Source organism: Silurus meridionalis, chromosome 16, assembly GCF_014805685.1.
Source record: "Silurus meridionalis isolate SWU-2019-XX chromosome 16, ASM1480568v1, whole genome shotgun sequence".
Classification (NCBI taxonomy): Eukaryota; Metazoa; Chordata; class Actinopteri; order Siluriformes; family Siluridae; genus Silurus; species Silurus meridionalis.
Window position 1 is genome coordinate 9,726,966 of NC_060899.1, and position 13,933 is coordinate 9,740,898.

General features: G+C 40.4%; 1 protein-coding gene across 8 annotated transcripts in view; it reads left to right on the top strand.

Moving 5' to 3' along the window:
- The window catches only part of spo11 (SPO11 initiator of meiotic double stranded breaks), a 117,955-nt gene that overhangs the window by 57,914 nt on the left and 46,108 nt on the right, over window positions 1-13,933 (top strand). For all 8 annotated transcript variants that reach the window (XM_046869123.1, XM_046869125.1, XM_046869124.1 and 5 more), the window contains 2 exons: window positions 6,143-6,209; window positions 9,668-9,776. In XM_046869123.1, the coding sequence (XP_046725079.1) occupies window positions 6,143-6,209; window positions 9,668-9,776 (176 nt within the window). The remainder of the gene's footprint in view (window positions 1-6,142; window positions 6,210-9,667; window positions 9,777-13,933) is intronic.

Consider the following 13,933-nt stretch of genomic DNA (forward strand, 5'->3'; position numbering starts at 1 on the left):
AGTTAAGTTTGACGCGTTGCCATGAGAACAGTGTTCGAGATATCAAAAATCACATTGCAGTTTATCATCTACAATGTCTCGGCATCATGTTGCTTAAGTTTGGTGTCAATCGCATGAATATTCTAGGAGGAGTATTTAAAAGTTCACCGCATGCACTTATAAAACAACCCAACATGGCCGACTTCCTGTTGGGCGGAGCTAATAGGTTTGATTGTGAAAGTTGTTCAGGTCTATGAGATCTATATGCATACCAACTCTTGTACATGTGCGTACATGTTTGCCCAATTTGTGCACCGATCATTTTTTTTGCATTACAGGGGGCGCTACAGAGCCCTACTGCCACGTCTGTGCCTAATCTCCGGTGTTTTTGAGCATGTTAAGGCACTCAAAGTGCATGCCAAGTGCTTAATTACGCCTGAAAATGAAAGTAAAGTTTGACGTTGCTATGGGAACAGCGTTTGATATATCAAAAATTCCTCCTCAATTTATCATCTACAATGTCTCGGCATCATGTTGACCACTTTTGGTGTCAATCGCATAAATATCCTGGGAGGAGTATTTAAAAGTTCACCACATGCAACTGTCAAAAAATCCACCTTTTGTGACTGAAACACTTCCTGGCGCCTGTTGGTGGCGCTATGCCCGAGATTCACAATAGGCACATTGATGCGATCGGAATCCTTGTCCGAACATATACACAGCATGTCATCCGAATAAGACATTTTTTGCTTTAGATATTAGACACTAACTTTTTCACTGAATTCGCCATAAATTTGTCGCCTCGCCACGGCAGCACCGTTCAAAATATCAAAAATCCCTTCGCAATTTAGCAAGGGCAATGTCTCGGCATCATGTTCTCCACGTTTGATGTCAATTGCATGAATTCCCTAGGAGGAGTATTTAAAAGTTCACCACATGCACTTATAAAACAACCCAACATGGCCGACTTCCTGTTGGGCGGAGCTAATAGGTTTAATTGTGAAAGTTGTTCGGGTCGATGAGATCTATATGCATACCAACTCTCTTACATGTGTGTACATGTTTGCCCCATCTGTGCACCGATATTTGTTTTTGCATTACAGGGGGCGCTACAGAGCCCTATTGCCACGCCTATGTTCCAGTCTTCGACCGGTCCTAATGGCAGACGATTTTGACGTCTGTGCCAAATCTCCGGTGTTTTCGAGCATGTTAAGACACACAAAGTGCATGCCAAATGCTTAAATATGCCTGAAATAAAAGTAAAGTTTGAGGCGTTGCCATGGGAACGTTGTTCAAGATATCAAAAATCCCTTCGCAATTTATCATCTACAATGTCTCGGCATCATGTTGACCACGTTTGGTGTCAATCGCATAAATATCCTGGAAGGAGTATTTAAAAGTTCACCACATGCAACTGTCAAAAAATCCACCTTTTGTGACTGACACACTTCCTGGCGCCTGTTGGTGGCGCTATGTCTGAGATTCACAATAGGCACATCGATGCGATCGGGATCCTTGGCCGAACATACACACCGCTTGTCGTCCGAATAACACATTTTTTGCTCTAGATATTAAACACTTCCTGTTCTCCAAATTCGCCATAAATTTGTCGCCTTGCCATGGCAGCAGCGTTCGAGATATCAAAAATCCCTTCGCAATTTAGCAAGTCCAATGTCTCGCCATCATGTTCGCCACGTTTGATGTCAATCGCATGAATTCCCTAGGAGGAGTATTTAAAAGTTCACCGCATGCACTTATAAAACAAACCAAAATGGCTGACTTCCTGTTGGGCGTAGCTCATAGTTTAGAGGGCGAAAGTTGTTCGGCTCGATGAGGTCTATATGCGTACCAACTCTCGTACATGTGTGTACATAATTGCCCGATCTGTGCACGAATGTTTGTTTTTTAATTACAGGGGGCGCCACAGAGCCCCCCTGCCATGCCTGTATACCAGCCTTTCTAAGGCCCTAGTGACAAAGGACTCTGACGTGTATGCCAAATTTCAAGAGTTTTCGAGTATGGTAAGGGACCTCTAATGACCAATGTGTGTAAAAAATAAAAAAAATAAAATAAAAAAAATAATAAATTCTAAGGAAACCAATAGGGCTTCGCACCTCTGGTGCAGGCCATTCTGGCCTGCTCCTCGGTGCTCGGGCCCTAAATATAGCTACAAGCAGCGATGGCGGCCTCGCACATTTGTGTATCGCTATACGGTGCCCCCCAGAAAACAATGCACGGTGTGCAAGTGCATCAAGTGGGTAAATATCAGTGGACTATTTTATGTTGTTACTGACCCATTTGGGGACTGTAAGTAAAAGAAACCCCACATTTTAGACAAACAGGGGCGCTAGTGGGCCACTTAAGAGACACACCCTTGTCCGACCTTTTTGGACACACTTAACAGCCGACAAATGTGATGTATGTGTCAAATTTCAAGTTAATCTAAGCACGCCAAAAGCCTTAAATATGCCTGAAATAAAATGTAAGTTTGACGTTGCCATGAGAACAGCGTTCGAGATATCAAAAATCACTTTGCAAATTATCATCTACAATGTCTCGCCATCATTTTGATTATGTTTGGTGGCAATCGCATGAATATCATAGGAGGAGTATTTAAAAGTTACCCACATGCAACTGTCAAAAAATCCACCTTTTGTGACTGACACACTTCCTGGTGCCTGTTAGTGGCGCTATGTCCAAGATTCACAATAGGCACATTGATGCGATCGGAATCCTTGGCCGGACATACACACTGCGTGTCATCCGAATAAGACATTTTTTGCTTTAGATATTAGACACTAACTTTTTCCCTGAATTCGCCATAAATTTGTCGCCTCGCCACGGCAGCACCGTTCGAAATATCAAAAATCTCTTCGCAATTTAGCAAGGGCAATGTCTCGGCATCATGTTCTCCACGTTTGATGTCAATTGCATGAATTCCCTAGGAGGAGTATTTAAAAGTTCACCACATGCACTTATAAAACAACCCAATATGGCCGACTTCCTGTTGGGCGGAGCTAATAGGTTTAATTGTGAAAGTTGTTCGGGTCGATGAGATCTATATGCATACCAACTCTCTTACATGTGTGTACATGTTTGCCCCATCTGTGCACCGATATTTGTTTTGCATTACAGGGGCGCTACAGAGCCCTATTGCCACGCCTATGTTCCAGCCTTGACCAGTCCTAATGGCAGACGACTTTGACGTCTGTGCCAAATCTCCGGTGTTTTCGAGCATGTTAAGGCACACAAAGTGCATGCCAAATGCTTAAATATGCCTGAAATAAAAGTAAAGTTTGAGGCGTTGCCATGGGAACGGTGTTCAAGATATCAAAAATCCCTTCACAATTTATCATCTACAATGTCTCGGCATCATGTTGACCACGTTTGGTGTCAATCGCATAAATATCCTGGAAGGAGTATTTAAAAGTTCACCACATGCAACTGTCAAAAAATCCACCTTTTGTGACTGACACACTTCCTGGCGCCTGTTGGTGGCGCTATGTCCGAGATTCACAATAGGCACATCGATGCGATCGGAATCCTTGGCCGAACATACACACCGCGTGTCGTCCGAATAAGACATTTTTTACTTTAGATATTAAACACTTCCTATTCTCCGAATTCGCCATAAATTTGTCGCCTCGCCATGGCAGCACCGTTCGAGATATCAAAAATCACTTTGCAAATTATCATCTACAATGTCTCGCCATCATTTTGATTATGTTTGGTGGCAATCGCATGAATATCCTAGGAGGAGTATTTAAAAGTTACCCACATGCAACTGTCAAAAAATCCACCTTTTGTGACTGACACACTTCCTGGTGCCTGTTAGTGGCGCTATGTCCAAGATTCACAATAGTCACATTGATGCGATCGGAATCCTTGGCCGGACATACACACTGCGTGTCATCCGAATAAGACATTTTTTGCTTTAGATATTAGACACTAACTTTTTCCCTGAATTCGCCATAAATTTGTCGCCTCGCCACGGCAGCACCGTTCGAGATATCAAAATCCTTCGCAATTTAGCAAGGGCAATGTCTCGGCATCATGTTCTCCACGTTTGATGTCAATTGCATGAATTCCCTAGGAGGAGTATTTAAAAGTTCACCACATGCACTTATAAAACAACCCAATATGGCCGACTTCCTGTTGGGCGGAGCTAATAGGTTTAATTGTGAAAGTTGTTCGGGTCGATGAGATCTATATGCATACCAACTCTCTTACATGTGTGTACATGTTTGCCCCATCTGTGCACCGATATTTTTTTTGCATTACAGGGGGCGCTACAGAGCCCTATTGCCACGCCTATGTTCCAGCCTTCGACCAGTCCTAATGGCAGACGACTTTGACGTCTGTGCCAAATCTCCGGTGTTTTCGAGCATGTTAAGGCACACAAAGTGCATGCCAAATGCTTAAATATGCCTGAAATAAAAGTAAAGTTTGAGGCGTTGCCATGGGAACGGTGTTCAAGATATCAAAAATCCCTTCACAATTTATCATCTACAATGTCTCGGCATCATGTTGACCACGTTTGGTGTCAATCGCATAAATATCCTGGAAGGAGTATTTAAAAGTTCACCACATGCAACTGTCAAAAAATCCACCTTTTGTGACTGACACACTTCCTGGCGCCTGTTGGTGGCGCTATGTCCGAGATTCACAATAGGCACATCGATGCGATCGGAATCCTTGGCCGAACATACACACCGCGTGTCGTCCGAATAAGACATTTTTTACTTTAGATATTAAACACTTCCTATTCTCCGAATTCGCCATAAATTTGTCGCCTCGCCATGGCAGCACCGTTCGAGATATCAAAAATCCCTTCGCAATTTAGCAAGTCCAATGTCTCGCCATCATGTTCGCCACGTTTGATGTCAATCGCATGAATTCCCTAGTCGGAGTATTTAAAAGTTCACCGCATGCACTTATAAAACAAACCAAAATGGCTGACTTCCTGTTGGGCGTAGCTCATAGTTTAGAGGGCGAACATGTGCGAACATAACATAACATAACATAATTGCCCGATCTGTGCACGAATGTTTGTTTTTTAATTACAGGGGGCGCTACAGAGCCCCCCTGCCACGCCTGTATACCAGCCTTTCTAAGGCCCTAGTGACAAAGGACTCTGACGTGTGTGCCAAATTTCAAGAGTTTTCGAGTATGTTAAGGGACCTCTAATGACCAATGTGTGTAATAAAAAAAATAATAATAATAATAAATTCTAAGGAAAACAATAGGGCTTCGCACCTCTGGTGCAGGCCATTCTGGCCTGCTCCTCGGTGCTCGGGCCCTAATAAATAAATAAATAAATAAATAAATTCTAAGGAAAACAATAGGGCTTCACACCTCTGGTGCAGGCCATTCTGGCCTGTTCCTCGGTGCTCGGGCCCTAATAAACGACACAAAAACAATAGGGTCCTACGCACCTTTGGTGCTCGGGCCCTAATAAAAAACGACACAATTACAATAGGGTCCTACGCACCATAGGTGCTCGGGCCCTAATAATAATAAATTCTAAGGAAAACAATAGGGCTTCGCACCTCTGGTGCAGGCCATTCTGGCCTGCTCCTCGGTGCTCGGGCCCTAATAAATTCTTAGGAAAACAATAGGGCTTCGCACCTCTGGTTATTTATTTATTTATTTTATTATTATTTATACCTGTCTGTACTACACTCTTTAACTGCTATTTACTGCACCTCTCACTGTATTATACTGTTTACATGCTGTTTTTTGCACTACATTGTTCTGTTTATATTCACTCCCGGGTATAGTTTTTACAGTTCTCCTTGCACAGTACTGTATAATCAAAGTATACAGTAGGTTTACTGGTCGGCACTATATTGGGGTTTGTGTCATGTCTTGTCTTGTGTTGTCTGTCTGTACTGTTTTTTGTCTGCACTGTTTGTACTAGGTTACACTCGATGCCTTTTCTTACTGATAAACTGAAGGGTTAATTGAGAGTTCTTATTTGGTAGTAGAAAATGCAGTATACTAAATAAGATTAATAGGACAATCCCCTGAAACCCCTAACACCCCCCCCTGGAAATGAATGGTGTATTTAGAGCTTGCAGTATTTAAGTATTATATTTACTGTGTTTTCTAAAAAAAAAAAAAAATGCTTTATAATATTAAGTAGACATTTCTCCGTTCACAGCCCTGATTTTGAAAGCCCTGTCAGCAATTTACAAACTTGTCCAAAGTGATTCATATGTAACCAAAAGGTATGTATGACAAATAATAAGGAATTGAAAATGTAAATATGTTGTAAATGTAATGACACACACACTCGCATTACACTGCACAACAAAGTTCTTGCTTCTTGAGCACTGTTGGGTGTTCCTTATAGATTTTTGGCTGCTGATCATGAAAATCACATAAAAATTTGCCAATCACACACCGTTTCATTGCAATCTTTAGTTTTGTCATGTTTTTTCTTATATTTGTGTCCAAAAAATATTTATTTCTGTAAGAGACCTATAAAGTTTAAAAGCTGTTCTGTGGAAGTATGCAGCCCGGGAAGGCCGAAACCAGCTTCACACTGTCTCAGCAGGCTATAAAAGTGGCTTTCATACACAGATGCTGCTAAACGGATTAATATAGAACTTACAGTGTATATAGTGAGGAAAATAAGTATTTGAACACCCTGCTATTTTGCAAGTTCTCCCACTTAGAAATCATGGAGAGGTCTGAAATTGTCATCGTAGGTGCATGTCCACTGTGAAAGACATAATCTAAAAAAAAAAAAATCCAGAAATCACAATGTATGATTGTTTTAACTATTTATTTGTATGATACAGCTGCAAATAAGTATTTGAACACCTGAGAAAGTCAATGTTAATATTTGGTACAGCAGTAGCCTTTGTTTGCAATTACAGAGGTCAAACGTTTCCTGTAGTTTTTCACCAGGTTTGCACACATTGCAGGAGGGATTTTGGCCCACTCCTCCACACAGATCTTCTCTAGATTGTTCAGGTTTCTGGCCTGTCGCTGAGAAACACGGAGTTTGAGCTCCCTCCAAAGATTCTCTATTGGGTTTAGGTCTGGAGACTGGCTAGGTCACGCCAGAACCTTGATATGCTTCTTACAGAGCCACTCCTTGGTTATCCTGGCTGTGTGCTTCGGGTCATTGTCATGTTGGAAGACCCAGCCTCGACCCATCTTCAATGCGCTAACTGAGGGAAGGAGGTTGTTCCCCAAAATCTCGCAATTCATGGCCCCGGTCATCCTGTCCTTAATACAGTGCAGTCGCCCAGTCCCATGTGCAGAAAAACACCCCGAAAGCATGATGCTACCACCCCCATGCTTCACAGTAGGGACGGTGTTCTTGGGATGGTACTCATCATTCTTCTTCCTCCAAACATGTTTAGTGGAACCAACAGTAACCTTGGAAACGGTGGTCCCAGCTCTTTTCAGGTCATTGACCAGCTCCTCCCGTGTAGGTCTGGGCTGATTTCTTACCTTCCTTAGGATCATTGAGACCCCACGAGGTGAGATCTTGCATGGAGCCCCAGTCAGAGGGAGATTGACAGTCATGTTTAGCTTCTTCCATTTTCTAATGATTGCTCCAACAGTGGACCTTTTTTCACCAAGCTGCTTGGCAAATTCAGACCCCTCCATGATTTCTAAGTGGGAGAACTTGCAAAATAGCAGGGTTTTCAAATACTTATTATCCTCACTGTAGCTATTGTTTCAGAATATAGCATTGACTCAGTAGCACTGTAACAAGTAATTTAGATGTTATTTTATACAGGATGATTGTATCACTCTATATAGCTCGTCAATGTCATAAGTCATGATGCATTCTGCTATATTTGTGGCGATTATACGCTTGTTCATCTAAATTGTCAATGACTGCTTTTTTGAAGAAAGCATATCATCTAAACGTCAGCTGTGAATTTCAATAAGACAAGGAATCGGTTTGTTGTGTGACATGTGCTGTCTATCTGAAGCTTGGATCAGAGGCACTCAAAAGACAATGCCGTTTGCTGTCCTGATGATAACTGGAGAGGGAGTACTGGAAGACATTGTGAGACTGTTACTTCTGATTGACTAATGTGTCTGGTTTCTCTGCCAAAAAAAGGTCAATTGAATACCCTAATATGCCTTCAGCAATGAGACCCGTGTGATATGATGTCAGTCTTCCAATTCCGAAACTATTTTAGAGGAATGGACCTTAGATGAATCAGATGAAGAAACTGCAATGCAACCGACATTGATCCGGCTTTTGAACAGTATTCCTCAGGCGATCCACATCTTATAACACGGTCACAATTTAAAAATCTGGTCAGATATTTGGATCTGTCAAAAGCAAAAAAAGCTAAATTGCCGGGTTTGAGACTGCAGGAATGTTGTTTGCTGTCAGCAGGTCCGAAATGTTTTTTTCGATCCGCCAAGATGATATAATGAAATTCTTTGCACAAGTTGACAGTCTCTGTTTCTGTGTTGACATCGAAGGATTGTTCTCGGCTTTGGATTGTGACCATGACCTGCAAGAGTGGTGTCTTGCAGGTCTCTAATGATTTGTCAAAGCCTCGAAGCTGTTCTGTTACACAATGGCAACATTCAACCTGCAATACCCATAGGCTATGCAGCACACATGAAAGAAATTTATGAGAACATGGAAATGTTGCTGAAGCACATCCAGTACAGCAAGTACAACTGGAATATCTGTGGAGATCTGAAAGTCATTGCTCTGTTACTGGGACTGCAGCTCGGCTATTTCAAGTACTGTTGTTTCATCTGTAAATAATACAGTTGTGCCAATTAGTCACATTATTGTAGACAGAGCTGGCTACTTCGTAAAAAGTTATTTCCAGGACAGAAAAATGTGGTGCATAAGCCGTTTGTTGACCCGGCAACGATTTTCTTGCCTCCTCCTTATGAAGGATTTCATGAAAGCAATGAATAAAGAAGGTGAAGGATTTCATTATTTAGAACAGATGTTCCCAAGAATAACTGAGGGAAAGTTCAAAAAGGGGATTTTTGTTGGCCCTCAGATCAGATATGTTATAAGTCACAAGCAGTTTGAAGATCTGCTGGTTGGGCTAGAAAAGATTGCCTGGATAGATGTTGTTGACTTCTGTTTTCTTGGCAATTACAGAGCCCCACATTACATTCAGCTGGCAGACAAACTTCTTAAAGCATACAAAACAATGAAGTGCAACATGCCACTCAAGATTAATTTCCCCTTACTCACACTTGGATTTTTTTTTCCTGCAAATCTCTGTGCTGTCAGTGACAAACACAGTGAAAGTTTTCACCAGGACATTGCTACAATGGAAAAACGATATTAGGGCAACTGGAATCCATCAATGCTTGCTGCCTACTGTTGGACACTGCAACGTGATGCACCAGACATTGAATACAAACAACAATCACAAGCAAAACACTGTTAATTTTGTTGAACTTAATGGCATATTAGAAACATAAAACTGATTAAATACATTATTGCCGGTAAACAGTTAACTGTCTATTTCTCAGATTTCCTATGTGATGCAGCAAAACCAAAACTATATTTGTGCATACCCACCAGGTTCCTGTCACAATCAGCAAATACCTTTCAAGAAGCAAAACTTACAAAAAAATTGTTGTGCAGTGTTAAGGTTGTAAATGGATTATAGAATGTGCTTTTGTTTTTTTTAAACTGAAATGCTTTTGACTTGCATCTTGTGGAAAACAGGGATATCTATTATAATGACCCCCAGCTATTTGGATCACAGAAGACTTTGGATACAATTGTTGATGATATATCATGCCTGCTCAAAGTTCCTCGGAGGAGCCTACACGTGGTACACATGCAGCACACATGCACTTTTATGGACCTTTTAAAAACCCTGTTGATGTGGTCATTAACATATCTAAAGCATTGCTTGTGTTTCAAATTTAAATTAACTTTTTACTGCTTTTACTGTTCAGAAAAAAAAAAATTCTAATGTTGCTTAGTAGTATTCTGGACCCAACTGTCCACATCTTTTTTTTTTTTAAGTTGGTGTACAATCTCTATTATTGTTCCTGAGTCATACCATTTTCAAGGTAATTCTGCGAGCCATCTTTTGCTTTCCATTCAAGCAATGCAGCTTATGTTTTATATTGGCCTGTGTGCAATGCAGTTGGTGGGCCATCAGGGTCAGCAACGCCTTCTCTGCTGGTCTAATAATGAAAAATCACTTACATTCAACAGTTTTTTCCATAATGATCAGATTTTGAGTTGGAGACACCATCTATCAGGTGCACATTAATCCACTTTTGTTTGGATGGTCAGAGAATGCACTAGTCAAAGCTAGCAAACTACAACTCTAGCAAACTGCACAAGCTCAAATATAATTGTAACCTAATAGCGGTTATTTTTTTATTTATTTCAGAATGACTCACAAAGGAGAAGAAATTGATTTGGTCACATATACTTACAAGGCCATTTTTAATTTATATATAATTAATAATATTATAATATTATTGCATAATACTACACAATAACACATGGTAATTAAACAGGGAAATGATCTAAAGTCGTTTTCATTTCTCTCTGTTTGGAGTCTCCCCAACATATGAAATACAAATACCCTCTGGGATTCATTTAAAGCCAAATTGAATCACTATTTGGTAATGACAAGTTCTAGATATTGGCATAGCATCAGATTCCTTCCAGTTTATTTTGTATCCTGACATATTAGAATATAATGAAATAATTTTCATTAATAAAGCTACACTCCATCCTACCGAAAGCCTTTTATATATATATATATATATATATATATATATATATATATATATATATATATATATATATATATATATATATATCAGTGGCGGCTACTGGTCTGTCAGAGAGGGGAAGCTCATTTTCGGCCTACATCATAAAATTGTCTATTTATTTAAAAGTAAATTCTGCCCTACGTTCCTTTTCAAGAAAATGGTCTGTGACCCTGTCGTACCAACTAGGAGTCTTTTCAAGTGACTTGACCAGTGTCCTCTCAATGGCCAGCAGAGCTAGGCTGCTTAAACGGCCTTGGCCCATTGTGTTTCGGGTGTAGGACTTGAGTCGCTTTAAACAGGAGAAGCTCCTTTCTACACCTGCAGATGTAGCTCCAATTGTTGCCACTAATGAGAACAGTTTGTAAAGCTGAGGCATTGCACTGTCCAACTCCATGTCTTTAAGGAACACCAAGTAATCACACAGCTTTCCCCTGTTACCCTGCAAGTCCTGATCTGAATACAGGACTTGAAGTTCTGACCTCAGTCTTCCTGAATCAAAGTGATGGCCATGAATGAAGGAATGAATGAATGAATGAACGATCTAAAAAAAAAATATTAAACTCTGTAAAACTGAAACAAGGAATGTGGTGTATAATTGTGTGAAATGTATGATGAAAATCAAGCAATTTCACCAAGCAAATATCAAAGAAATAGGTTGCAGCAGTTTTATTTCGACTGAACTTGAGAAATCCGCGATGGGACTGAGCGAATAGCTTCAGTGATTCCTTATAGTACAGAATCGCTGTCAGTCAAAAGGAGATGCAGTCTTCGACAGACCCTCCAATCATCACGCAGAAGCTCGAGTCCGGGCCAGCCCACTCCCATTCACCCCAGAGACGCTGAGCGTCCGTGGGCGGGACATAATCGCAGCGTTATCCAATGACCGTCTAGTTTCAAGCGCTGAAAAAACCGTTCAAAGCAGCCCCATTGAATTCAATGGACGCTGGGCTTCAATAGGGAAATGCACTGTGACGCTGCGGCAATGTATGAGAAGGAAATCGAGTCAGCCGACCTGCTATATGTAACTGATTCTGAACGAACTCGTCTTTGAGATGAACGTTTTCTAACGCATTTTAGTCAATAAAATGTTAATACAATAGTACATATTTGACCATTAATTTTGTGACATTATAAGGAAGCCGAGCTTCCTTGCAGTCTTAAAGAAATTGCCTCTGATATATATATATATATATATATATATATATATATATATATATATATATATATATATATATATATGTATATATTATATAAAGTTACGTTTTTTTTTCTGAAGAGTTTAGCCAGGTTTGCCCAGGTTCTTGTTCCAGGTAGCCAGGTTTGCCCAGATGTTTGTTCAGTATCTTGTCATTTCAAGATTTGACTACTGCAACTCTCTGCTGTCAGGTCTTCCCCTGAACGCTATTCGTCAAGTGCAAACGATCCAAAACGCAGCTGCATGACTTCAATTCAATCTGCCCTAGTTCTCCCACTCCACCCCACTGCTGCGCTCCCTTCACTGGCTTCCAGTAGCTGCACGTATCAGATTCAAAACACTGATGCTTGCCTACAAGGCATAAAATGGACCAGCGCCATCTTACCTCTGAGACCTCATCACATCTCGCACTGCACCACACTGTCTGAGATCCTCCACCACTGCTCGACTGGTACCACGTCTCTCAAAATGAGAGGTAAGTATACTTCAATGCTCTTCTCTGTTCTGGCACCGAGGTGGAATGAACTTCCCCTAGAAGTCTGTCCCTGACTATCTTCAAGTGACGATTGAAGACCTACCTCTTGCTGAAACACTTAAATTAGACCTTCCAAGTTTGCTTTGTAGAATTCAAGAGTTATATTTATATTAAGTTTGTAATCTTGCGTACCAGTGTACATTTATTCATTGCTAGAGACGCAAAGCACTTTTGTATGTCGCTCTGGATAATGGCATCTGATAAATGCCACAAATGTAAATGTAAATGAAGCCAAAACATTTGCCATCACCTTACAGTTTAAATTAATAAGGCTTTTTGGTCTAAAATTAGCACAGTCAGTTGAATCTTTTTTTACAGTCAGAATCAGTGTTAACAATGCTTCCATAAAAAGTACTAGGTAAAACTTTAAATGCTTCTGTATAGACTTCTGTTAAAATTGGGGCCAATATATCAACATACTTTTTATAGTATTCAGTTGGAAACCCATCTGCCCCTGTCGATTTGCCAGACTTCATTGAGATTATGGCATCTTTGACCTCTTCCTGTGTAATGGGGAGATCTAGATACTCTGATTGCAAGACATTATATTAGAAAAAAAAAATATATATACTTTAGTGTATACTTTAGTGTATACTGTAAAAAGCTTGCCTGCTTTTTCACCTCCTTCATAAATAAATAAATCATAAATCTAGTCCATAGTCTAAATAATGCCTTTCCAGCTTTATTATTGTATATATTTTGTAACTGAAACTTGTATTGACAAATATCCTGAAATAAATCATTAGATTAATGTCTAGCCAGTTCCTTCTCCAGTAAACAAATAGTTGCTTCCAAGTTCTTAAACAAGTCTCTTCATGCCATTTTTTTACCCGTGCTGCTTGGGCAATAGCTTTCTGTCTAATATATGCCTTTGAGGCCTACCATACAGATGCCAAGATATCAGTGCTTATAATATTTCATTTAAAGAAAGAGGTCAGATCATCAGCTAGCAACTTCCCAAACTGCTTATTTTGTAATAATGCAGTATTTAAATGCCACCTTCTTTTTCTATCAACTTCTGTGTATAGAGCTATATTCAATTCCACTGTTACATGGTGTGATAACACTATTGCTCCAATATTACAATCTACAATTTGCATACATTTTATTTATTAGGGCCCGAGCACCGAGGAGCAGGCCAGAATGGCCTGCACCAGAGGTGCGAAGCCCTATTGTTTTCCTTCGAATTTTTTATTAGGGCCCGAGCACCGAGGAGCAGGCCAGAATGGCCTGCACCAGAGGTGCGAAGCCCTATTGTTTTCCTTAGAATTTATTATTTATTTATTTATTTTATTTTATTTAATTTTTTTTTTTACACACATGGGCCATTTGGGATTCCTTAACATGCTCGAAAACTCTTGAAATTTGGCACACACGTCAGAGTCCTTTGTCACTAGAGCCGGACAAAGGCTGGTATACAGGCGTGGCAGGGGGGCTCTGTAGCGCCCCCTGTAATTAAAAAA